Genomic DNA, 27,098 nt, shown 5'->3' on the forward strand with positions numbered 1-27,098 from the left:
TTAGTGTGTATTGTATGTGCGTCGTCCCTGTCTTCAGAGGAGTCAGTGTGTAATGTGTGTGCGTCGTCCCTGTCTTCAGAGGAGTCATGGCCGAACTCCCGGCCAGCACCTGTGGCTAGGAGTATCCTGTATGGGGCCCAACCTGTTTTACTATGAAAATACATTATGTGTTGTCTCAGTTATAACAATGCAATAGCAGTAATGTCACCTACATAAGAATTAGCAGTCCTCTACAAATCCCTCTCTTCACGTCTCCCCAGAGACGTGACACAACCTAACTAGATTCTGATACAAAAGAAAACTTGTCCCAAAGGGGCTATGAAAGAAGGCACAACATTAAAAATAAATGGATGTATATGTATTCCCACCATGTTCCCAACTCAATCCCACTATGTACTAAGTTGGCTACCAGCCACCTAGGAACTTACAACCCTCATGTAACAGAGCGGAGAACAACAGCTCAAAATGAAAGGAAAAATGATATTCTACATAAGCCAACTTTTTCCTGCTCCCTCTCTTCACATCTCCTAAGAGATGTGATATAGTCCAGATACATTACTCCAAGCAAAAACTAAAACATAATCCAAAAAGGAAAAATAGCCTAAACTAGGTAAGTCTATACGGAAATGGCCCACAAAGAAAAATAATTTCCCCCTCTTCCCATCCCAGATGGGACACGACATACAATGGAGAAGCTTAATCAATAAAAGCAACTGGATCCCCCTCTTCCTACTCGGGCCTTAGATATAACTCTAGTAGTGAGTGAGCGAAATACATGGAATGCAGCAGCAGCCGCACAACACTAAAATGGCTGCAAAAACTGAAAGATGGGTCTCATGCTCCATACCGTTATCTCGCACCTGGCTCCTGTTATCTAACAAAAAGACCGCTTGTTCTCGCAACACCACGCTCTGAATGTGCCCTCCCTTCTGTATTTTTCCAGCATGAGAAAGTTCCATGGCCCTGATACTTTTAACAATGTTTCAAATCAGCTAGGTAGCATAACACATACATACCTCCACACAAGGCAACAGCAGATAATATTCAATCTTATATATGGTAATGGCTATAATGTAAAATAACCCCAAGGGTGTGAACACAAATTCAGCAATGAATCATATAACAGTTACAAAGTTTAAACTACCTTCATGTCAAAAGAGAACAGCTCATTCAAAAACTGAACAAAAGAAAATAGTGTGAAATTTAAGTCCCCCTTTTGACACCCGCTAGGGTGTCACTCATTATCCTTTATTTCAGCAGTCATAGCATTTCATGAAAATAATAAAAAGTTTATTATTAATAACAAGTGATATATGCCTTTGTTGTATGCTTTTGTTTCCCCCTTTTGTCACCCACAAGGGTGTCACTTATCAAAAACAGGATAAAACTTTATTGTTATTGACATGTAAGATGTAGGATAAAACTTTGGTCATGGAAAACAGAGTAAAGAATTATTAGAAACCATCTGGTCCTCTCAGCTACTCCTATCCTGTACCAGGTGGGCTCCTTGCCACCCAGGGACTCTAAACCTTTACAACAGGGAGAACAAACATACTGGAAAGAAAACCTATCATAAAAATGTATAACAAGGAACTGTGGTGGTGTAAAATTATTCTACTACCTCACCCACAGCATACCATGTGTCATCCTCAGTCAGTCCCATCCTCTCCTGAAAGCATGCTTCCGTATCGGCATCTCCAACTGGAGCATCAAGCAAAGGCAACATGCCTGAAGCGTTCACCATATCTGTAACATATTTCTTAGAACACGGTATGATGCAAGCAGCACATCAATAACAAATAATACAAGAATTAGGGTCAGAAATCCAGTAACCATCATACCAGTGTACTTACCAAACCAGGCCAAGAGAACAGACTCCTCCACCCCCTCTGTGGACCTCATCTTAGCAGATAGTGCATCAAGCCCGCCTTAGATATACCACCATCTGGACTGGTATTATTAGGAATATACGTGCAACATTGTTTACCGAACATCTTGCAGACGTCCCCCTGACTGGCAAGAAGCATATCCAAGGCAAGTCTATTCTGTCTGGAAACCCCAAATGTGGCCTCAAGCTGTTCAGACATACCAGTGAGTGCATCACGGGAGTAATTCACCAAACGCTGTTGATTATAGTAGATATAATTAATCCATGCAGTCTGTCTAGCATCCACTATGGCTGGACCCATAATAGGTAGTAAGTGCCAGAGTCCATCATTCCTACCCAAGGCCTGAAACTCATGAGGAACCCCCACTGGCACTCCCAACAGGTTAGTGTATGTCAACTACATCCTCTGTCCATGGAGCACTACGTCTATGTCTCCCATGGGATGGAATGTTTTCAGGTCCCCTGGTTACAGAACTCAGCAGCTGTTCAGCAGCAACATCAACAATGGTCAGTGGAATTATCACTGGTCAGACCACACGTATCTTGCCATTCTCCTCTAAGAATGGGTCTCAGCACTCTTTTTGGCTCCACACATCCACCTCACATCAGCCAGACCACTAGTTTGGTTTAGGCCTGTAACTGGCCAAGTGGAATTAATGGTTATGTTACTACTGCAATCAGCTTCAGGCAATCTCCCATAATCAAAACCAGTCCCAGTTCCTAATTGATCAATAGCCGAATAGTCTCTAACATTAATTACCTGAATGGTATTTTTAACACAGTGGTGGTAGAGGAGTGTGTCCGGTTACCTCTGGTCCTGGCAGTACCTTAATAGAAAACACACCCATCATGTCTGTCCTCGTCCTTTGTAGTCCCAGGGTGTGAGTGCCTGCATCAGAGAGCTCAATATTTTTGATGGTTAGTAGGATTTCATCACCTTTACAAAGTTCAACATTGCTCCCAGGTTTCCCCCATATCATGGAAAACCTATCCACCCTTGTGGGATCCCCCCCCGAAGTCGGTTATCATGTAATCTCTACTCTAACTTCCTGTCTACCCAGATCTAGGGATCTCTTATGTTCATTTTGGAACAAAATACACATCACTTAGCCAGAGCCAGACACATCCTCACTTCTATGGACAAAAACAGGGGTGATAGGACAGGTAGGGTTTACTTCATTCGAGAGTTAGCCCCCGGAATTCTGTTAATTCCAGTTCTTCTCCCGAACTCTGTTTATTGTCCGACAGTGAAAAAGTGTCTTACCCTTCCGCCGTGCGATATGAATCTGGGTAGCTCTTTCAGCTAGCTGTCACCAGGGGTCTTCTATGGTCCCCAAGCCTCTGGGACTGGATTGAGTGACTTCACCTGTAGTTCACCTGTAATGCATAAAATCCTGGACATACAGGCTTGGTTAACAAACAATTTCTCATATGTTTTATCTGATTATATCTTTAACTTCTATGCCCAATTGTTAGCTTACATTTTTTTTTTATTATTAGTTTCTTATCCAATAGTCCCCATCCCCCTTTTGATATCTGGCTTTGCCCAGGTATCAACCTTACCTACTCTAAATAATGACTTAGGTAAGATTAGTATAGTATCCTTATGTTCTGACATTATCCTGTAGGAGCGCCCCCTACATTTTCTACATGTCCAACTCTCCCCCCTGTCTCCACTCAGCAACTGCTATCTTTGCCTGTTCTGGCCCCCCTTCCAAAACTCTCCTCACTTCTCTCCAACTTTCAAGGTCTTTGCAGTGCGTGAAAATCCCCTTAACCCAAACGTTTACTACAAAAACAAAACCTAATAATTATGATAATCCCCTCAAACTCAAATAATTTGTCTCGGTGTTTCATGTTTTATTCGTGTTTCTCCAAATTGTCTCCCCAAAAATACTTCTTAAATCCCCAGCCATTAGACACACACACAACTGTGTTAAATGTGCACTGTCCCTTTAACATAAAAACCTCAGCCTGCAATCCCCTCTGCGGGCCTTTCATTGTTCCCCATAATGAATACAGATTCTAATGTTAGTCTACCTTAACCTCCTGTTTAATTTCAGTGGTTTTATCTGAACAATCAAACCAAAATCAATAACCGTGAAGAACTTGTGTAAACTAATTAAAAGAACAAAATAAATCTACCTTATTTCTCATCACTTGGTTAAAACACCACTCCCGTCTTACATCGACCACACCCGTCGCCCCGTACCTAGTGTATATCTTATCTATTACTCAGTGGCTCAATTAATGTTTAATGTTGATTATGTAATTCCACAATATTAGTATAGTTCAAACCTCATAATATAACTCTACACACAGAATTTTACGTTAATAGAGTTTAACACCTTTTCCAACAGTCATGCACACCCCCCAATATTCTATGATATAACTCTCATCAGCAAGCCTGCAACTTTTTCAACATTCTTATCATAAAAATCCCCGACCTCATTCATACCGATATTAGTCCCCGACTGAATATCAAACGTATTTCATGCACACGATTTGAATCTCACAAATCTTCATTTACGCCAGTAAACTTCAATTTACACCACAAATCTTCATTCTCCCCAGCAAGCAGACCAGTAGGAGATGAAATAGCCCCACCTTCTGTCCATACTCTGTACAGCTTCTCACCCAGTCTCCTCCACTCCTTATCCTCTCTGCCTTTATTGAATTCTAGAATGGACTTCAGCGTTCTCAACCTCTTTTCTATTTCCAACGATATTCCATGTACACTACAATACTGCCAACAACCCATGCCTTTACTGAAACCCAAGTGATACCCTTTCCCTACGGCTAAATCGGCCTCAAGTCCGAGTATTCAATTTAAATATCCGTCATTCACACTTGGCCCTGCCTAATGCATCACTCATACACGTGGTAAGTGATCTCTGTTACCACCTACCAACCAGGCATACTAGTACATCCCATACACAATGCACCATTAAGTATGGTTGATCAATAATAAAATTGCAGTTGCCAATGGAGATATTACTTTCTCAACTATTTTCCAATCTCACACATCATAATAGTTTAAATTTAGTAACTTACATCAAACAGGTGTCTCACAAAACTAAATTTGTATAACTCCAATGTGCAGAACTTTAGTTTTCCACAACAGGTGTCTGCTTACCCTTTTTTAGTTGACCGGTCAGGATTTGTGAGACACACCGTCCGACGACAGTACTGGCCAATCGGCTGGCACACCAATGTCCAGCGATATCTTTTTACCATAATCGTAACTTAATCTGAATTTTACCAGACTACTTGAATATAATTAGAATATACTTAGCCCGTCGTTAGTTAATAACAACGATGTATTCGAGGAGACACTATTGCTCACACTCTGCCTTATCTCAGAGCTTTTCCTTGAATATTCAGTTCGAGAAAAAACGATTGGGTTGGTATAGCTTTCGTGTAGCGCGCAACCAAGGGATCTATTCGACTATATAGTCACAATATTAAATATTATATTCATATCTTATTTCAATTATACATCAGTCATTTTGTTCCTGATTATACATTTTACACAGAAGTTATAGATACATACAACATGGAAGTTTACATACAACATATAAGTTTCGGATTTATCCAATAACCCTTCTTGAGTTCTCTCTCTCTCCGTCTCTCTCTCTCTGCTCGAACCATCAACAATCTTAATGGAAACGATTACAACCACATTACATTTTAATATGAACAGTTACAAATACACGTTCTCTCTGACCCCTATCAGCTTCTCTTTATTATTGGACTTCTTATCAGACTGGTCTTCGACCGAGTCGCGGGACAAAGTTGCCAATTTTTTCCCCTCTCGGCGCCAGGTTTAATGAATAGTAATTAACTATCCCCTTACTGATTTTCATCCCTAATCTCTACCGTGCTGATCCTTATCATCCTTAATCCAAATCCATGTCCGACCCCTATCAATCAACACCATCAGACTGGTCTTCGACCGAGTCTCGGAACAAAATTACAATTTTTTCCCCTCGGCGCCAGGTTTAATGAATAGTAATTAGCTATTCACTTACTGATCTGTTATTGACCCCTATCGGAACTAATCCAAATCCATGTCCGACCCCTATCAATCAACACCATCAGACTGGTCTTCGACCGAGTCTCGGAACAAAATTACAATTTTTCCCCTCGGCGCCAGGTTTAATGAATAGTAATTAGCTATTCACTTACTGATCTGTTATTGACCCCTATCGGAACTAATCCAGGCCTCAAAAGTGATACCTCATCATTGAAAGCTATTAGACTGCGCTGACCGGGTCACGGGACAAAATTACAATTTATCCCCTCGGCGCCAGATTTAATGAATAGTAATTAGCTATCCACTTACTGATATCTCATCAATGATTTAATCACCCGGCCGTCGCCGGTTTGTACCACATATGTTCACTTCACTGTACTTTCAACTTGTCAGCAAATTATAAATTTACACAAGAATTCATACTTACTCGGTAACACTGATCAAAATTTGGATAGACTATACGACAATATGCAAAGTTTGATTTAACAGGTTTTGCTTACCTTGTTTGTGGTGCGCCTTGTGATCAGTTTACCGAGTTGAGCGGAATTGTTGTCCTCCCCCGAATTCCTTCACCCGTCTTCCTACAACCGTCCTTCCGTCACTCTCCTTCTCACACCCAAATCAACTCACATCGACGGACCGTTATTAAACCATCCTCCCGCTACCAAGTTCTGTTGATAAAAGGATATGTAGAAGGATGAGCCGGTTAAGGATCGATTCAGACAAGGTGGTAGATTGTATGACAAGCGACAGGTTTATTCAGAGTAAAGATATCTGGTACACGTATATACGGGCTCCTCTGTTAGCTCATCAGAGACTAGCAGAAAAAGGCACCTGCTAACAGTGAGTACAAGCTTCATATACACAACAGAAAGTAGGTTGATTTCTAGGAGATCGGATCTTCGGATTGGATCAGGCTGGGGTGTAGTCGTCCGGCATTGGCTCTGTTGTCTGTCCTTCATCGTAGAATCCTGCCATGCCTGTTCTTGGTCGTCACACCATGTTCAGCTGAAAAGGGGATCTGGTGTGTGCGCTATCTTCAGTCACACAATGTTCGGCTGGGAGGGAGATTATGTGTGTGTGCTAGTTTGTCTGCAAGTCAAGGCTGTGTCTCTTCCTCCCAATGTGTGGGTGTATGTCTTATCTGTGTGTCCTCGGCAGTTAGTGTGTATTGTATGTGCGTCGTCCCTGTCTTCAGAGGAGTCAGTGTGTAATGTGTGTGCGTCGTCCCTGTCTTCAGAGGAGTCATGGCCGAACTCCCGGCCAGCACCTGTGGCTAGGAGTATCCTGTATGGGGCCCAACCTGTTTTACTATGAAAATACGTTGTTATGTGTTGTCTCAGTTATAACAATGCAATAGCAGTAATGTCACCTACATAAGAATTAGCAGTCCTCTACATGGTCCAGGTCGACAAAAAATAAAAGCGTGTACTGTATGACAGAGTGAAAGACTTTCGTCAACATGAAAGAGAGGATGGCGGCATTGGCGTTTCTCTACAAGTAGGGTGAGTCAAACATGTTTTTCTACTTACAGGAATGCGCAAGCGCACACCAGTGGCGACCTGTCATTCAGGGCAGGTGGGACAGAGCCCCACATTTTTGGCCAAAAAATTGTTTGCATGTTATTTTGGTATTAATATGCGTCACATCAGTGGTGGTGGTGGTGCAAGCCAACAGAAAATAAGGAACGTTGCTCTGTGATTGGCTCAGTTTTCTGTCACTCATGGGGACTTTACGTCACCGCCAAGTCTAAGGGTAGACCGTGAAAATTCTTTCCTCTGGTGCTGCCATAGAGTTACATTAGAAGTGCCCATCCAAGAAGGCTCAAGGACATTGGCCACAGATAAAATGACGTCAAATCACATTTTATGTACAGTAGCTTTGATTGGACTGATTGTGTCAACATCATACTTTCAAAATCTTAGCTAGTAGTCATCATCATGAATCAAGTCAACAATCTACTGGCAAATCCTTGTTAATGCTTGTCATATGAAGAGAAATAACGAAGACAAATTATAGATTTTTTTTAAACGTATCGGTGCCCATCGGCCATTGGACATAAACATTACACAGCAAGTTGGAAATCGCAAATTCAACAATGAGTGGTTTGGAAGCATAGCAAACCAATCATTGGCCTGCTATTCAGTGGATTGGCTGTGGCTGTGACCCCCCTAAGATTAAGGGTCTCTTTTCCTAGTTTAAAATTCTAAACATTCAACATTGGCAATGATGTCAATGAAGCATGATTTGTGCCATGCTCAAAAACAACTGTTAACTCAGAACTGCAAAATCTGACTTAAGTGAGTTAAAGACAACTGGGAACTCTGGAAAAACGAGCTATGGCTGGGAAAATATATTTTGAACTTTCATCCACCTCGAAATTGTAAATCAGGAAACCGGGCCTCTTCCGAGAGCTACGACCTGAAGATCACGGACGTCATCATGATTATAGCTTTTTTTTCAGAGTTCCCACACGAAGACCTTTCTGTAATTTCAACAGTGAAACACTGTAGGATGCACCCAGCAACCCACACAGACAGCTATGTGTTTTGTGTTAGGCTATTAGTTGGTTGTGTTGTTACTTACCAGTACCCAGTGTTCGCGGGGTTCGACATGCCAACCAACCTGCTCTCTGCCAATCACAGGAATGCCTGGAATGTTCTGATGTTGGGCATCCTGGTGGTTGGCGGAGTGGCGTGGAGTGGGGGATGGAGTATTGGAAGTCAAGACCAGGTTTAGCCATTGTTTTCTCTCTTACGTCTGGACTTCACAAGAGGTCACAGTTGTTTTATAGGGTATCCTTTTATTTGGCGTGGGCTACAGCCAAACAGTAGCCTGTGTGAAGTTGGGTTAAATGCGTAAACTCAATCCTCTGGACAATTGTTCCTTTATGATCTAGTCAGGTCATTACAGTATTATACCATGAATGTGTTTTACAGCCTTCATGCTGTATATTGCACTACATTATGGGGAAAATGCAAGAAAATGCTGTTACCTCATTTGAAAGCCTCCAGTAAAAATTACTCGAACATACTGTATTGCTTTACAGTAATAGCTTATGCCTACTGTAGATTCAAATGATACGTTTCAGGTGCCAACTTAATGCTGTTGGGTGAGACACATAAAGCTCAAACTATTTTTGAAAATATCTTCTTGAAGCGGCTTTGAAGTAGAAGAATATTCTCAGCAACTGCTGGGTAGGTAACTTTACCTTGCCTTGTTTCTAAGCATATTTATGCTAGCCAACGTTGAATAACTGCATGTTTGCTTGGCTAACCTAGCTAGATAGCTGGCTAACGTTTGCTAGCTGGCTAACGTTTGCTAGCTAGCTAACGTTAGCTCAAGTTGACAAAAGCCATTTCGGTCTGCTCTAAATTGCTGTATCTAGCTGTTGTTAGGGTTGCGTCAATCGAATCTGGTATCAGGATAAATATGACAATGAGTCACCGCATTGTAGGTTATGTCTTTTTTATTAGCTAAGCATTAAGTGGTAAATGCAATTTTCGTATATACGGGCTCTCTGTCACACCTCAGAGAACTGACTTGTTCCTGACAAAGATATTATAATATACTCTGATGACAGAAGTAGTTCCTGCTTCTGAGCCGGCATGTCAGAGTAGAGACTGGGCGTGGTTTAAACTCACCCAGCCTATCGTTGATTGTAGTTGTGTAGAATATCTATGTGCTCACACACTCAATACAGTTATCTCACACCTGGCTCATGTTATCTAACAAAAGACTGTTTGTTCCCGCAACACTACGTTCTGAATGTGCCCTCACAACTCATTGCACAGTTCCTGTCTTCATGTTATTCTGTATTTTTTCATCACGAGAAAGGCCCATGGCCCTGAAACTGTTAATGTCTCAAGTCAGCTATGTTGCATGACACATATACCCGTTTGCTAAGTCAAACGATACCGCTGGTTCTGCTCACACTGCCCTACCCTGTGCTCTGACCTCTTTCTCCCCTCTCTCTCCAGATGAAATCTCGCGTCTTGTGACGGCCGGCCGCCCAACAACCTGCCCGCTTGACCCTATCCCCTCCTCTCTTCTCCAGACCATTTCCGGAGACCTTCTCCCTTACCTCACCTCGCTCATCAACTCATCCCTGACCGCTGGCTACGTCCCTTCCGTCTTCAAGAGAGCGAGAGTTGCACCCCTTCTGAAAAAACCTACACTCGATCCCTCCGATGTCAACAACTACAGACCAGTATCCCTTCTTTCTTTTCTCTCCAAAACTCTTGAACGTGCCGTCCTTGGTCAGCTCTCCCGCTATCTCTCTCTGAATGACCTTCTTGATCCAAATCAGTGAGGTTTCAACACTAGTCATTCAACTGAGACTGCTCTTCTCTGTATCACGGAGGCGCTCCGCACTGCTAAAGCTAACTCTCTCTCCTCTGCTCTCATCCTTCTAGACCTATCGGCTGCCTTCGATACTGTGAACCATCAGATCCTCCTCTCCACCCTCTCCGAGTTGGGCATCTCCGGCGCGGCCCACGCTTGGATTGCGTCCTACCTGACAGGTCGCTCCTACCAGGTGGCGTGGCGAGAATCTGTCTCCTCACCACGCGCTCTCACCACTGGTGTCCCCCAGGGCTCTGTTCTATGCCCTCTCCTATTCTCGCTATACACCAAAGTCACTTGGCTCTGTCATAACCTCACATGGTCTCTCCTATCATTGCTATGCAGACGACACACACAATTAATCTTCTCCTTTCCCCCTTCTGATGACCAGGTGGCGAATCGCATCTCTGCATGTCTGGCAGACATATCAGTGTGGATGACGGATCACCACCTCAAGCTGAACCTCGGCAAGACGGAGCTGCTCTTCCTCCCGGGGAAGGACTGCCCGTTCCATGATCTCACCATCACGGTTGACAACTCCATTGTGTCCTCCTCCCAGAGCGCTAAGAACCTTGGTGTGATCCTGGACAACACCCTGTCGTTCTCAACTAACATCAAGGCGGTGGCCCGTTCCTGTAGGTTCATGCTCTACAACATCCGCAGAGTACGACCCTGCCTCACACAGGAAGCGGCGCAGGTCCTAATCCAGGCACTTGTCATCTCCCGTCTGGATTACTGCAACTCGCTGTTGGCTGGGCTCCCTGCCTGTGCCATTAAACCCCTACAACTCATCCAGAACGCCGCAGCCCGTCTGGTGTTCAACCTTCCCAAGTTCTCTCACGTCACCCCGCTCCTCCGCTCTCTCCACTGGCTTCCAGTTGAAGCTCGCATCCGCTACAAGACCATGGTGCTTGCCTACGGAGCTGTGAGGGGAACGGCACCTCAGTACCTCCAGGCTCTGATCAGGCCCTACACCCAAACAAGGGCACTGCGTTCATCCACCTCTGGCCTGCTCGCCTCCCTACCACTGAGGAAGTACAACTCCCGCTCAGCCCAGTCAAAACTGTTCACTGCTCTGGCCCCCCAATGGTGGAACAAACTCCCTCACGACGCCAGGACAGCGGAGTCAATCACCACCTTCCGGAGACACCTGAAACCCCACCTCTTTAAGGAATACCTAGGATAGGATAAGTAATCTCACCCCTTAAGATTTAGATGCACTATTGTAAAGTGACTGTTCCACTGGATGTCATAAGGTGAATGCACCAATTTGTAAGTCGCTCTGGATAAGAGCGTCTGCTAAATGACTTAAATGTAATGTAAATGTTACAATGTCTTTGTGAGACGTGGTGTGGGTGAACGGATGATCTCCGCATTTGTATTTCCCACCGTAAAGCATGGAGGAGGAGGTGTTATGGTGTGGGGGTGATTTGCTGGTGACACTGTCTGTGATTTATTTAGAATTTAGAAGGCACACTTAACCAGCATGGCTACCACAGCATTCTGCAGCGATACGCCATCCCATCTGGTTTGCACTTTAATTTTTTTTAAATAATTTTACCTTTATTTAACCAGGCAAGTCAATTAAGAACATATTCTTATTTTCAATGACGGCCTGGGAACAGTGGGTTAACTGCCTGTTCAGGGGCAGAACGACAGATTTGTACCTTGTCTGCTCGGGGGTTTGAACTCACAACCTTCCGGTTACTAGTCCAACGCTCTAACCACTAGGCTACGCTGCCGCCCCAGTTAGTTCCACTATCATTTGTTTTTCAACAGGACAATGATCCAACACACCTCCAGGCTGTGGTTTGGGATGAGTCGGACCGCAGAGTGAAGGAAAGGTAGCCAACAAGTGCTCAGCATATGTGGGAACTCCTTCAAGGCTGTTTGAAAAGCATTCCAGGTGAAGCTGGTTGAGAGAATGTCAAGCGTGTGCAAAGCTTTCATCAAGGCAAATGGTGGCTATTTAAAGAATCGCAAATAAAAAAAATATTTTGATTTGTTTAAAACGTTTTTGGTTACTACATGATTCCATATGTGTTATTTCATAGTTTTGATGTCTTCACTATTATGCTACAATGTAAAAAAAAAATAGAAAATAGAAATAAAGAAAAACCCTTGAATGAGTAGGTGTTCTAAAACTTTTGACTGGTAAGTGTAGATGTCTTCAGGCCAGGCAACATTTTTTTCCTGCAATTTGCACAACGCCAAAACTACTTACCGTGGCTATGACAACATGTGACTGACAGTGCAGTTCTATGCGATGGACTAAGTGCCTTGATCAATAATGCTTACTTTTTCATGTAAGCTATGATAATAGTAATGAACATTTTGTTAAAGGTCATGGAAAATGTGTATGAACCATTTACAGTGAATAATCAGAGGTAGCATAATGTCGTTTGTGGATTTCGGTGAACATATAGTCTAATGAACCGACTTGGAAAAAGACAGTTCCTGCGCTTCTTTCATCGGAAGTCAAGCACTGGTAATCAACCTTAAATACGTTCGTTTTTGGTTCCAAGCTAAGGTAATGTCCTGCGTTTTCTCACCCCACCAAAACAAAGGACATTTCAAGAAAGGATGAAAACTCACATACGCCGTGAACAGTAATTCAAACGGAGTTTATACGCATGGCAAGAAGTATTTCTTATTTTTTCATATTATTATGGAGCAGACACTGAATTAGGCAAATCAACAACTGGATGCCTACAATTTCCCTTGTTCCCTTATTGTTGCAGTCCTTATTCTGCATGCAAAGATTGACCGTATTTCCCTTTATTTAGACTGTCTCAAATATCGATAGGCTAAGCCTATGCTCAAAGGTGGACGGACACAGCTGTCATGGAGTCCCATAAACAAAACCAATTACGCAATATTAATTCATACCCCCGTTCGTGGAAACGCACATTTTTCAACAAACTCTTCCGATAAAGGAAAATCTCTCAATTATAGATATGAGTGAAAATCAAATAATTAAATTAAACTCAATTGGAGTCCATAGGATATTTTTGTATGCTAAATAAGGATTTGCCCATCGTTTTGGAGTTTGAGCACAGAAGCCTGCCTACTCTGTTACCTCAACCATTCGTGTTAAACATGAAACGAATGAATATTGTTAATGAGTGTAATAATACAGGATATTTGAACTATTTTAAGATGATGGGCAATTGTTGATTGTGCTTTTTATAAATTGCCATCAAATAAAAATGTCAATATGAAAATGTAATAAAATATTTAAAAGAGAAGCATGATCAAATTTGAATATAATGTATGACTTTTTTTCTGTTTAAAAGCCTGGATGAAACGAGGTGAGATTTGATTGGCATGTATTCCCCCTTGGCAGAAATTAAACCTCACAATTATCCAACGCACGTCACTAGTTGCGACCATTCTATGAGTCCTATCTGATAGCTGGAACATGCGATATTCCAGGTCCAAATGACAGATATTTTTGTAAATAATAGGTCACAATGTTCAAATTTTATTCTCTTAACATTTCTTTATAATTATTCTTTTTTATATATTCGCGATTTACTTTCGAACGACGAGTCCATGTCATCTTTGGAGTACATGAAAAAAGAATGCTTCGCATCTGGGACCCTGTCCTCGGCTTCTCTGAAAGGAACAATTACCAAAATTCAGAAAAGCAGACGTAAACGAAGAGTCGCACCAAAGACACAGGAAGAGACAGACAGCGGCTGCAATATTTGCAGGTGTGTATGTCAATTGTGTGTATTGTTTTAAGAGCGTCTGCTAAATGACTTAAATATAAATGTAAAATAAATGTTAATAGCAGTAGGCCTATCCTATAAAGTGCTACGTTATTTTAGCCATTTCTCAGAAAGATAGCCTATTTGATAGAGTAAGTGGACTAATTTATTAGCCTACATTCTTTGAAAGAAAGGTTCTGGATAGAACCAAAAAGGAAATACCCTACATGGAGCCCAAAGGTTCTATGTGGAACCCATTTTGGTTCAGTGGAAAACCCATGGGGTTCTGATCAAATGACCCTACAAATGTCATATACACTGAGTATACCAAATATTAGCAACGCCTTCCTAGTACTGATTTGCACTGGGTGTCATTTGGGTGGTGGACCATTCTTGATACATATGGGATATTATTGAGTGTGAAAAACCCAGCAGCATTGCAGTTCTTGACACAAACCGCGGTGCCTGGCATCTACTAATGTACCCATTCAAATATATTGTTTTGCCCGTTCACACTCTGAATGACACGCATATACAATCCATGTCTTAATTGTGTGAAGGTTAAATTGAAGTGGATTTAACAAGTGACATCAATAAGGAATCATAGACTGACCAGGTGAAAGCTATGTCATGGAACGAGCATATGTTCTTAATATTTTGTATACTCAGTGAATGAAGCAAGCAATAGAATCCTTTTTGGTTCTGTCCAGAAACTTTGTTTCTAAGTGTAATCAAACATTTACATCCTACAAGTTAATTAATTCACCAATAAATAGCAACTCAGCCTTGATTTCAAGGTTTTTATATGATAATGGTATACTTTCATAATATTTCATATTGAAAATCTATTTTATTATTTGTATTATTTAATCAGATTCTTATTTCTGTATGTATGTGTATATATATATATATATATATATATATATATATATATATATATATATATATATATATACATCTATGCTGGAGAGTTAGGAATATATATATATTGCAGTTTCTCTCTCTCTCTCTCTCTCTCTGTGTCTTGGCAGTAACCGCACTGTTCGTCGCATCTTGACTGCTTGTCTGCTCTCGTTTCTGGCTCTGCTCAGCTCAGTCTCCGTCAACCTCAGCTCCAACTTGGACCTGCTGCGCGCCACAGAGGCCGCTGTCACCGAGCTGACTTCATGCAGGACTACTGCTATTCTCCAACTCATAGGGGAACTCCAAAACAGGAGAAGTCTATGCAGAAAGTACAGGAGTAACGAGACACACCAAGAAAAGTGTACAAGTCCCCTGACTAGCATTTTACCAGTGATTATTCGACTTTGCACTGATATGGAGGGCCACAGAAACAGTCAGGGTCACCCATGCAGCGAGGAGTTGGTGGAGTTCTCCCAGAAACTTAGGGAAGATTTGACAGAATTTCTGAACACAACATGGGGAGTTGAGGACAACAATGACATGTCCGTGTTCTCTTTGACCATTGTCAGACTCCTGGACATTTGGGGGGACATGGAACAGGACATTAGCCAGGTCAAGCAGTTTTCAGACTGGAAAGATGTCCTCTCACTGAGACTGATGGTCACATTCCTGGAACTCAACCACCAGTTCAGTGAATTCCCTTCTGTAGGAACCCAAGTTGACTTTCACAAGAAGTGGATCCATGCCCTCAGCCGTCTAGCCTTTGCCCAGCTCTTGTCAGAAACGCTAGAGGACTGCTGGGTGGAGAATGTTCACCTAAAGCTCAACCTGACCAACAGCCTCAAAGTCGACCCATACATCTTTGACTCCACCCCCTGGCAGATCCCAGCGATTTACGCAGTGGGAACAGTGGGCATCCTCACAGGCTCTCAGACTGGCATCCAGGCTCTGAGCGATACCCAGGCGTGCCTGCTGGCTGGGGCGTTGCCAGCTCTGAAGCTCCGATCCAGGGCCATGTTCTCAGGGCTCAGCATGCGGATCTCCCTGTTGACATTGGCCTGCCTGATCTATCCGCTGGTGCTGGTGTCCTTCAAGCAGACGACGGAGTGGATCCAGAACTATGCATGCAGCCTGCAGGAGAGGACCGAGGACCTGAAGCGCCAGAGACAGCTGGCCGAGGACCTCCTGCACCAGATGCTGCCCAAGACCGTAGCCAAGCAGCTGAGACAGCAGAAGCACGTGGAGGCGGAGAGCTATGAGAAGGTGGGTTTGATTGATCTGAGCAGATGTGGGATTTCAGTTCCATCATGTCGATCAATTCCATTTCTTGCTGCATCTTAATTTCCATATCCCATGGTCATCACTATCTGGTTATGCTGAAGAGTTAGGAATTCAAAATGAGCCACAACCCTTCAGTGAATCCCTCTCAACATTATAAAGAACCATTTGGAAGAGAAAAGGGTTATTTGTGTAGAGCAAATAACCTCTCAAGAATCCTGTTTTCTTTATAGCACACTCTAACCACAACTTTTAAGTTAAAGAAACTCTTTAAAATGTCTATAACCAACTTAAATATCAGCAAGATTATACACTTTCTCTGTGCCACTGGCGCAAGGTTTATTTTCATGCCGCCCCCCCCCCCTCTTCCTCATCACTTTTAGCATTGAAACAAATTAGTGTGAGGGCCTTGTAAAGGACCTTATTGGTGCAATACTTTGGCAAGATCACCAAACCAACGCGCTGAATGATCCCTGCATTTGGTTTCTTTGTTCTTATTGTTGTTGTAATTGCCTATAATTATGGTGTTCCATATTCATTAGGAGATAAAACGGGTTACTCAGGTGCAAATTGCATCCAGCTCATTGAGGTGCTTGAAGCAGCTGGGCTAAAAGCACTCTGCTCAGGGCTATTAGCTACCAAAGGGGATGTGGTCCGTTTTTACACAGGCTTCTTTGAGTTCCAGCAATGGAACATTCTGAAAATGGAACACAATATTGGCACAAGAGTATAATCTGCATACATTTGTGTATCAACATCATAACACGTGAGGAAGGTCATACTGTCTTAGGTCATATAAAGCTAAATAAGACAGATTCCTGGGGAACCCTCATTGTGCTTAACAAAGACACTATAAGTATACAATAGGACTGCAGTACACTTACAAATGACACGCCATTAGTTTTCTCATGTTTACCATGGATCACTGTCTCTTTTGTAAAATACTGTAGATTGAAATCACAATGGCGTCAACTAATGGCGTCATGCAGCTATTATTTTAGAGGGGACACAAAGTACGTGTTGATGGAGGGGGGGTTATCGGAAGTCGTAGAATTTTTAATTTTTTGAAACACCTGAAACAGCTTTTTCTTGAAATCTAGGGCCATAATCATAATGCCTAATTCTATGTAAAAAAAATGAGTCTATTTTTTTTAACATAAGTTATCTAAGCATACCTCTTTAACAGTTCAATTATCATTTTAATTAATTATGCACATTATGCACAAAATCAAATCAAAATGTATTTGTCATGTGCGCCAAATACAACAGGTGTAGGTAGACCTGGCAGTGAAATTCTTACTTTACAAGCCCTTAACCAACAGTGCAGTTTTTAAGTAAAAAATAGGTAACAATAGATAAGTAAAGAAATATATATGTTTGTTTTTAAATGTAATAAATAACAGTAGCAAGCCTATATACAGGTGGTACCGCTACAGAGTCAATGTGCGGGCGCACCAGTTAGTCGGGCTATTTGAGGTAATGTGTCAATGTAGAATTAGTTAAAGTGAGTATGCATAGATGATAAACAGAGAGTATTAGCAGCGTAAAAGAGGGGTTGGCAGGGGGCTGGCGGGGTTTGGGCGAGACACAATGTGTGGTCCGGTTAGCCATTTGATTAGTCGTATGCTTTGGGGTAAAAGCTGCTGAGAAGCCTTTTGGTCCTAGACTTGACGCTCCGGTACCGCTAGTTTGTCCAAACACACCAAGACAGTCGTGAAGATGGCACGACAAAGCTTATTCCCACTCAGGAAACAAAAAAGATTTGGCATGGGTCCTCAGATCCTCAAAAGGTTCTACAGCTGCAACATCGAGCGCATGTTGCATCACTGCCTGGTATGGCAACTGCTCAGCCTCCGACCGCAAGGCACTACAGAGGGTAGTGCGTACGAGACCCAGTACATCACTGGGGCTAAGCTGCCTGCCATCCAGGACCTCTACACCAGGCGGTGTCAGAGGAAGGCCCTAAAAATGGTCAAAGACCCCAGTCATGGTCAAAGACCCCAGTCATACACTGTTGTCTCTGCTACCGCTAGTTTGTTGGTGATGTGGACACCGAGGAACTTGAAGCTCTCAATCTGCTCCACTACAGCCCCGTCGATGATAATGGGGGCATTCTCGGTCCTCCTTTTCCTGTAGTCCACAATTATCTCCTTTGTCTTGAATACGTTGAGGGATATGTTGTTATTCTGGCACCACCCGGCCAGGTCTCTGACCTCCTCCCTACATTGATTCCTTAAGAACTTTTATACCTTATGAGATTAGTACAACTGCCGCAATGGTATATAGTATCCTAACAAAATAATTAAAGCAATTTCAGTCATTTCTAAAGTATAACATCCTTGCCAGCAAGCATGCCAGCTAAGATACACTACATGACCAAAATTATGTCGAACCAAAATCTCGTCGAACATGTCATTCCAAAATCATGGGCATTAAAATGGAGTTGGTCCCACCTTTGCTCCACTCTTCTGGGAAGGCTTTCCACTAGATGTTGGAACATTGCTGCAGAGACTTGCTTCCATTAGGCCTGGCTCGCACTCTGCATTCCAATTAATCTCAAAGGTGTTCGATGGGGTTGAGGTCAGGGCTCTGTGCAGGAGAGTCAAGTACTTTCACACCAATCTCAACAAACCATTTCAGCATGGACCTCCCTTTGTGCATGGGGGCATTGTCATTCTGAAACAGGAAAGGGCCTTCCCCAAACTGTTGCCACAAAGTTGGAAGCACAGAATCATCTAGAATGTTATTGTATGCTGTAGCATTAAGATTTCCCTTCACTGGAACTAAGCAGCCTAGCCCGAACCATGAAAAACATCCCCAGACCATTATTCCTCTTCCACCAAGCTTTACAATTGGCACTATGCATTTGGGCAGGTAAAGTTCACCTGGCATCCGCCAAACCCAGAATCGTCCGACAGACTGCCAGATGGCAAAGCGTGATTCATCACACCAGAAAACCTATTTCCACTGCTCCAGAGTCCAATGGTGGCGAGCTTCACACCACTCCAGCCGATGCTTGGAATTGCACATGGTGATCTTAGGCTTGTGTGCGGCTGCTCAGCCATGGAGACCCATTTCATCTAGGTCCCGACAAACAGTTCTTGTGCTGACATTGCTTCCAGAGGCAGTTTGGAACTCAGTAGTGAGTGTTGCAACCACTTCAGCACACGGATGCCCCGTTCTGTGAACTTCGTGACTGAGCCATTGTTGATTCTAGACGTTTCCACTTCACAATAACAGCACTTACAGTTGACCGGGGCAACTCCAGCAGGGCAGAAATTTGATGAACTGATTTCTTGGAAAGGTGACATCCTATGACGGTGCCACGTTGAAAGTCACTGAGCTCTTCAGTAAGGTAATTATTCTGCAAATGTGTAACTATGGAGATTGCATGGCTGTGTGCTCAATTTCATACACCTGTCAGCAATGGGTGTGGCTGAAATTGCCGAATCCACTAATTTGAATGGGTGTCCACATACTTTTGTATATATGTAGTTAGACAAGCTGGTCTAACTTGATTGATAGCCTGAAATGGCTTGGAAGGTAGTTACTTCATAAAATTGCTAGGTGGCTAGTATTACAGAGAAACAACTAAATATTTTAATTTGATTTATTCATCAAGAAGGAATCAATAGTCAACATATATAGCTTGATCAACTTCATTTACAAGCACACCTCCTGTGAGTCCTGCCCATCTTACTAGGGAGAATAGGGGGGTACTCTTTGCCTGGTCCAGTTAGTGTGCCCCCTCCGCAGCTAACACATCTTTTTATAAATACAGTGGGGCAAAAAAGTATTTTGTCAGCCACCAATTGTGCAAGTTCTCCCACTTGAAAAAAGATGAGAGAGGCCTGTAATTTTCATCAACATTCAACTATGACAGACAAAATGAGAAAGAAAAATCCAGAAAATCACATGACAAATTATGGTGGAAAATAAGTATTTGGTCAATAACAAAAGTTTATCTCAATACTTTGTTATATAGACTTTGTTGGCAATGACAGAGGTCAAACGTTTTCTGTAAGTCTTCACAAGGTTTTCACACACTGTTGCTGGTATTTTGGCCCATTCCTCCATGCAGATCTCCTCTAGAGCAGTGATGTTTTGGGGCTGTTGCTGGGAAACACGGACTTTCAACTCCCTCCAAAAATGTTCTATGGGGTTGAGATCTGGATGGCTAAGGAAAAATGCTTCTTCTGAAGCCACTATAATTGTCATGCAGAAATACACCGCCACGTTTAATCTTCAATGCCCTTGCTGATGGTAGGCTTTGTTACTTTGGTCCCAGCTCTCTACAGGTCATTCACTAGGTCCCCCCCGTGTGGTTCTAGGATTTTTGCTCACCGTTCTTGTGATCATTTTGACCCCACAGGGTGAGATCTTGCGTGGAGCCCCAGATCGAGGGAGATCATCAGTGGTCTTGTATGCCTTCCATTTCCTAATAATTGCTCCCACGGTTGATTTCTTCAAACCAAGCTGCTTACCTATTGCATATTCAGTCTTCCCAGCCTGGTGCAGGTCTACAATTTTGTTTCTGGTGTCCTTTGACAGCTCTTTGGTCTTGGCCATAGTGGAGTTTGGAGTATGACTGTTTGAGGTTGTGTCTCTTATACTGATAACAAGTTCAAACAGGTGCCATTAATACAGGTAACGAGTGGAGGACAGAGGAGCCTCTTAAAGAAGAAGTTACAGGTCTGTGAGAGCCATCTTGCTTGTTTGTAGGTGAAAATAATCATAATTTGCAAATAAATTCATTAAAAAAATCCTACAATGTGATTTTCTCATTTTGTCTGTCATAGTTGAAGTGTACCTATGATGAAAATTACAGGCCTTATCTTGCACAATTGGTGGCTGACTAAATACTTTTTTGCCCCACTGTAATTATGACAAAACACTGACTTAAAATTGTTTAGTAATTCATTTAACATCTGAAAAATGAATAACAAGACAAATCTGAGGAGGCATTTGCACATGATCCTCCTATGTGCATAAATAAGAGAGAAATGACTAAAATTAAAATGTACTGACTGTACTAGCAGTCGCAATTGAACATATGATGAGGCCAAGAGAGACATCTTAAAAATGTTTTTCTGTACAGGTGACTATTTTCTTTTCTGATATCGTTGGTTTCACCACTATCTCGGCCTCCTGCACCCCTCTGCAAGTCGTGGAGATGCTGAACAACCTGTACATGTGCTTCGACACTCGCATCGACTCCTATGATGTCTACAAGGTAAGACTGAACTGGGGTAGCCTACTTGGAGATTGGATTGGACCAAAATCTTTATTGCCTAATACTTACTAAAACTAAATACTTTTACTACCCATACTACATACTATTTTTTAACAAAAACGGAACAAATATCAACATACTAAGCTCATCCATACTGAGAAGGCATCATCTAATTGGCAATGGGGTTGTCACCCCCCCATTCCTTCATTTTGATACAAGCCCATCCCCTTATCTGATTAATAGCTGTTGTCAAACATATGTGGGTCTGATAAGACCACTCAATAGTGTGCAGCGAATTCATACTAGACAGAAAGCCTAAGTAAGTTGTCGTGGAAAATTGCAAGATGATTGTTACGAATTCCTTTTGGCCCGACAGTCTAGGGGGGATGGTAATGAGACCCGTAACATAACTCATGCAAATTATTATTGTGACAAAGTAAAAGTGTGCACGAAATAACCACGACAACAGAAATCTACCGTCAAACTCTAGGTTTATTTATAAACACACGGTAATGGGGGGGAGCAGGAAAAGGGGCTGAGTTGGACCCAAGGAAAGAAACAATAAATTTACAAAAACACACCCCTAAGCTAGACTAGCCTACTTTAACAACAACTAACTAACTAACCAAAAATACAGTGGGTGGTCCGCCCAGTTCTAACTAGTGTATTTAACAAAGTTCACCTACGGGTAGTGTATGCCCATGGGCGACTTGTCTTGGTTTCCCCTTTTCCCACCAGCAAACAAACAAACACCATAACCAAAAACAATACTCACAGGTGATGACAAAGTGCTATGGAGGTGCTTTAAACAAAAGAGAGGTTAAGACACAAAGCGAGAGTGAAACACAGAGACCTACAGACATGGCATTTACAGAGAGATTGAGCTAGAGATTGAGCTGAGCTGAGCTGAGCTTTAGAACAAACAAATGATGGGGTTTTTAAACCATGGGGAAGGAACTGTGATAGGTCAGGAAATAGGAGGAGGTGTGTCTTCTGATTGATGATTGATTGTTGACTGATTGGGGAGTGATGGTTTTCACCTGTGAGGGGAGAAGGAGAGAAAAGAAACACACACAGGATACACACACACACAGGATAACTGTATCCGTAACACTCCCACCCTTAAAAGAGCAACCCTAGGGGTTGCGACTACAGTATTTCAATGAATACAAAGCAACAACCTTGCAAAACATTCAGAAATCATTTTCACACATGAGACAAAGCATCTGCCAACACATTATCAGAACCCTTTTTGTGGCGGATCTCCAAATTATAATTTTGTACAATCAGCGCCCAACGCATAAGGCGCTGGTTCTGGTTGTACATTCGGTGGAGAAACACTAAGGGGTTATGGTCAGTATATACAATCACGGGTAGGGCACTGGAACCAATATATACTTCAAAGTATTGCAGAGCCAACAACAAAGCAAGAGCTTCTTGTTCTATTGTCGCATAGTTTGTTTGACATTTATTAAATTTACGTGAATAATAACAAACGGGATGATCCACTCCACTCTTGTCCTGCTGCAGTAGAACAGCACCAGCACCTCTGGCACTAGCATCTACCTCAAGTTTGAACGGTTGTTCAAAATCTGGAGCAGCAAGTACAGGTGTACTACATAAGAGTGCTTTCGCTGATTCAAAAGCTCTCTTACAATCAGGGGACCACACAAATGATCTAGCCGGACTAAGCAAATCGGTCAATGGTGCAACTACCGCAGAGAAATTTTTACAGAAGCTACGGTAGTAGCCAACCATCCGTAAAAAGCGGCGTAGCTCTCGTCTGGTGGTAGGTGCAGGGAATGCAGTAATAGCCAAGACCTTGGCACCAACAGGGCGCACCTGTCCATGGCCAACCTCTTTACCGAGATAGGTAACAGTAGCCTTCCCAAACTCGCACTTTGCCAAGTTCAGGGTTAGAGAAGCAGCTGCCAACCGTTCACATACTACCCTTAGAGAGTCAACATGATCTGACCACTCAGACGAATAAATCACTAGGTCATCAAGGTATGCACTACAATTAGGAACGCCAGCTAATACGGAGTTAACCAGTCGTTGGAAAGTGGCTGGTGCATTTCGCATCCCAAAAGCCATAACTGAGTACTGTAGGAAGTTGTCTGGGGTCACAAAGGCAGAAATCTCAGAAGCTCGTGAAGTTAACGGAACCTGCCAGTAACCTTTTAAGAGGTCTAACTTGGTTACATACTTAGCAGCACCAATAGTGTCGATACAGTCGTCCAGTCGGGGTAACGGGAACGAATCTGGCATTGTGACAGAATTTACCTTTCGATAATCCGTACATAACCTGGACGTACCATCAGGTTTAGGAACCAAAATGCAAGGAGAACTCCAAGGGCTTGAACTTGGCTTAGCCAGGTCATTCTCCAACAAATATCTCACCTCATCCCTCATTATCTTCCTCTTGGAAGCGTTGATACGATATGGGTGTTGCTTGATAGGTGTAGCATTTCCAACATTAATGTCATGTTCCAACACGTTTGTGCGAGTAGGAACGTCATTAAAGAGACATGGAAAACTGTGTAGTAGCCTCACAATACCATTGGCCTGTCCATCCGTTAAATGAACCAGACCGGATTGGATAGACAGCAGCATTTCTGAGTTGGGCAATCTAACACACTGCTGCTGAGTATTGCGCAACTCCAAGCATCAACCTCATCAATATGACAGTCCACTATCATAGCAGTAGTAGCAGAGGAGACAGCAGTACCTTCCTCTGTTTTTGAACTCTCTAACTGTGTGATGGGTCGGGTGTGGTAAGCTTTCAACATGTTAATGTGACACACACGAGATTGGCGTTGTCTATCAGGAGTTTGAAGCACATAGTCAGTTTCACTTATTTTCTTTTCAATTAAATAAGGACCCGAGAAACGAGCTGACAGTGAAGATCCTGGAACAGGTAATAACACCAGTACTTGGTCACCTGGCTGTAGTGGACGAGAAACAGCCTCTTTATCATAGTGTCTTTTCATGCTCCTCTGTGAGGAAGACAGAGCTTCCTTTGCGAGAGCACAAGCTTGGTGTAGGCGCTCACAAAAGCGACTAACATAGTCCAACACATTCTCATCTCTGGTACACAACTGTTGGGACAAGAACTGTTCTTTAAGGACTTTCATTGGTCCTCTCACTGTGTGACCAAACACCAGTTCAGCCGGGCTGAAACCTAGGGACTCCTGCACAGTTTCACGAGCAGCAAACAAAACTAGAGGAACTTCCTCATCCCAATCTTTCTCAGATTCCAAACAATATTTACGTAGCATAGACTTCAGTGTCTGATGCCATCTTTCAAGTGCACCCTGAGACTCTGGGTGATAGGCGCTTGACACACGGTGCGTAATTGACAAGGATTTTAACACCTGCTTGAAGAGCTTGGATAGGAAATTGGTTCCTTGATCGCTTTGTACCACCCTAGGTAACCCGAATGTCGTGAAGAATTTTATTAAGGCTTTACTCACTACCGGGGCTGTAATCCTTCTCAGAGGAATGGCCTCGGGGTATCTTGTAGCCATACACATTATCGTTAACAAAAACTGGTTACCCGATTTTGTCTTCGGTAACGGTCCGACACAATCAACCACCACATGCTCGAATGGTTCACCTATGACAGGTATGGGACAAAGAGGAGCGGGAGGAATAACCTGATTTGGTTTTCCTGTTATCTGACAGGTGTGGCATGTCCGACAGAACTGAGCCACATCTTGTTTTAAACCCGGCCAAAAGAAATGTCGAAGGATCCGATCATAAGTTTTTGTGATTCCTAAATGACCAGACCACTGGTGATCATGAGCAAGGGATAACACATTTTGTCGAAAGGCTGTAGGAATCACTATTTGGTAAACAGCACTCCAATCTCCATCCGCGTCAACATGGGATTTCCATTTACGCATGAGGAGATTACCATCAATGAAGTAAGCCACGTTCTTCTTCTTCACATCTTCCAATGAGACAACACTAGAAAAACATTTAGCAAGCTTGTTGTCAACCTTTTGGTTAGCAATCAGCTGCTCACGAGTGACTGGTAACTGTATTGCATCAGCAATAAGTTCAACGTTCTTTGATTCTTTCCTGGGCTGTTTGTCAGAGGTGATCAGCTTCTCAGAGGTATCACACAATCCATCCTCTTGATCAACCTCTTTGAACAGAACAGTGTTTGACAAATCTATCTCGTCACCCTCTTGTCGTGCCTGAGCACGAGTGACAGCACAAGCGGGGAACACATGTGGATAACTCTGTGCCAGCTCATTCGAGAGAGAGTGGTCACTTTTATCCAATACTTCCAATACGGGTACTACCTTTCCTCCGGCAATATCGTTACCCATTATAAAGGTCACACCTTTCACTGGCAACATAGGACGTACCCCCACTCTGAATATTCCACTGATTAACTCAGAGTGTACTTTCACAAAGTGCAATGGCACTGGGACAAAACCCATTTCAATACCCTGCACTAACACACTGGAACCACAGTATGTATCGTCAGATAAGGGCAACACATCAGACAATATAAACGACTGCACCACACCAGTATCTCTAAGGATTTTAACCGGTCGTTGAGACGCTTCGTCATTCGTTAGGGACACAAACCCCTCGAAAATGAATGGTTCATAACGGCGGTCGGGGACTGAGACTTTCAAACTACAGTTACCCTGAGGCACCTGTTTTGTTGACGACCTCTTAACCGTACGAATTAGAGCAACACCTGTTGGTGGCTTGGCACGAAGAGGCATCCCTTGTTTGCGTTTAAGCAGGAAGCAATCATTAATCATATGTCCTACTTTATGACAATAGAAACAGGGACGCTCATTCTTCTGGCGTGCTTGATATACTACTGCTGGCCGACTAGGGCTAAAGGTAGGAAACTCAGTGGCTCTACTCTCAGTTTGAGCCGAAAACACACTCTTGTGCGTCAACACAAACTCGTCTGCCAACACAGACGCTTCTGCCAAACAGGATACTTTCTGTTCGTTTAGGTAAACTACAATGCGTTCGGGTAAGCAATTTTTAAACTCTTCCAACAAGATTAACTCCCGGAGAGAGTTGAAATCAGTTACCTTACTAGCAGCATGCCATTTATCAAACAGATTTCCCTTGTCTCTAGCAAATTCCACATAAGTCTTACTAGAAGACTTTCTATGAGACCTAAATCTCTGTCGGTATGCCTCAGGCACAAGCTCATAGGCACGAAGAACAGTAGCTTTGACCACTTCGTAATTCAAACTGTCCTCCAGAGGTAACGCTGACAAAACCTCTTGGGCTTTACCAGTTAATTTACACTGAAGTAATAGGCACCATACCTCTTCAGGCCATTTCAATGCTACGGCTATACGCTCAAATACACAAAAATAGGAGTCAACCTCTGACTCTCTGAACAAAGGTACTAAGGCAATCTGCCTACTAATGTCAAACGTGTTTGAGGACACAGTAGGTGAGGACGGCTCACAAACAGGCACAGTAGGACCGGAGGCTAGCCTCGCTGTCTCTGCCTCCAGTTCCATCTGGCGCATTTTGAACTCCAACTGCCTTTGTTCTCTGTCTGCCTCAATTTTACACATCTCCAAATGCCGTTGTTCTCGTTCTTTTTCTGCCTCTATTATACACATCTCCAACTGGAGAGTCTCTTGCCTAATTTGGGCTCTCTTCCACCTCCAGTTGGAACTGTGCTAAACGGACATCCCTCCTGGCATC

At 42.9% G+C, this 27,098-nt stretch overlaps 1 protein-coding gene across 2 annotated transcripts in view; it reads left to right on the top strand.

Moving 5' to 3' along the window:
* Positions 1-12,330: 12,330 nt before the first annotated feature.
* LOC124046172 overlaps positions 12,331-27,098 on the top strand; it is a 34,802-nt gene continuing 20,034 nt past the window's right edge. Inside the window, exons 1-3 of one of the 2 annotated variants that reach the window (XM_046366255.1) lie at positions 12,331-13,984; positions 15,013-16,147; positions 21,261-21,395. In XM_046366255.1, coding sequence (XP_046222211.1) covers positions 13,710-13,984; positions 15,013-16,147; positions 21,261-21,395 — 1,545 coding nt within the window. In that variant the 5' untranslated portion in view covers positions 12,331-13,709. The remainder of the gene's footprint in view (positions 13,985-15,012; positions 16,148-21,260; positions 21,396-27,098) is intronic. The other variant, XM_046366256.1, reaches the window with a different exon arrangement.

Source organism: Oncorhynchus gorbuscha, linkage group LG10, assembly GCF_021184085.1.
Source record: "Oncorhynchus gorbuscha isolate QuinsamMale2020 ecotype Even-year linkage group LG10, OgorEven_v1.0, whole genome shotgun sequence".
Taxonomy (NCBI): Eukaryota; Metazoa; Chordata; class Actinopteri; order Salmoniformes; family Salmonidae; genus Oncorhynchus; species Oncorhynchus gorbuscha.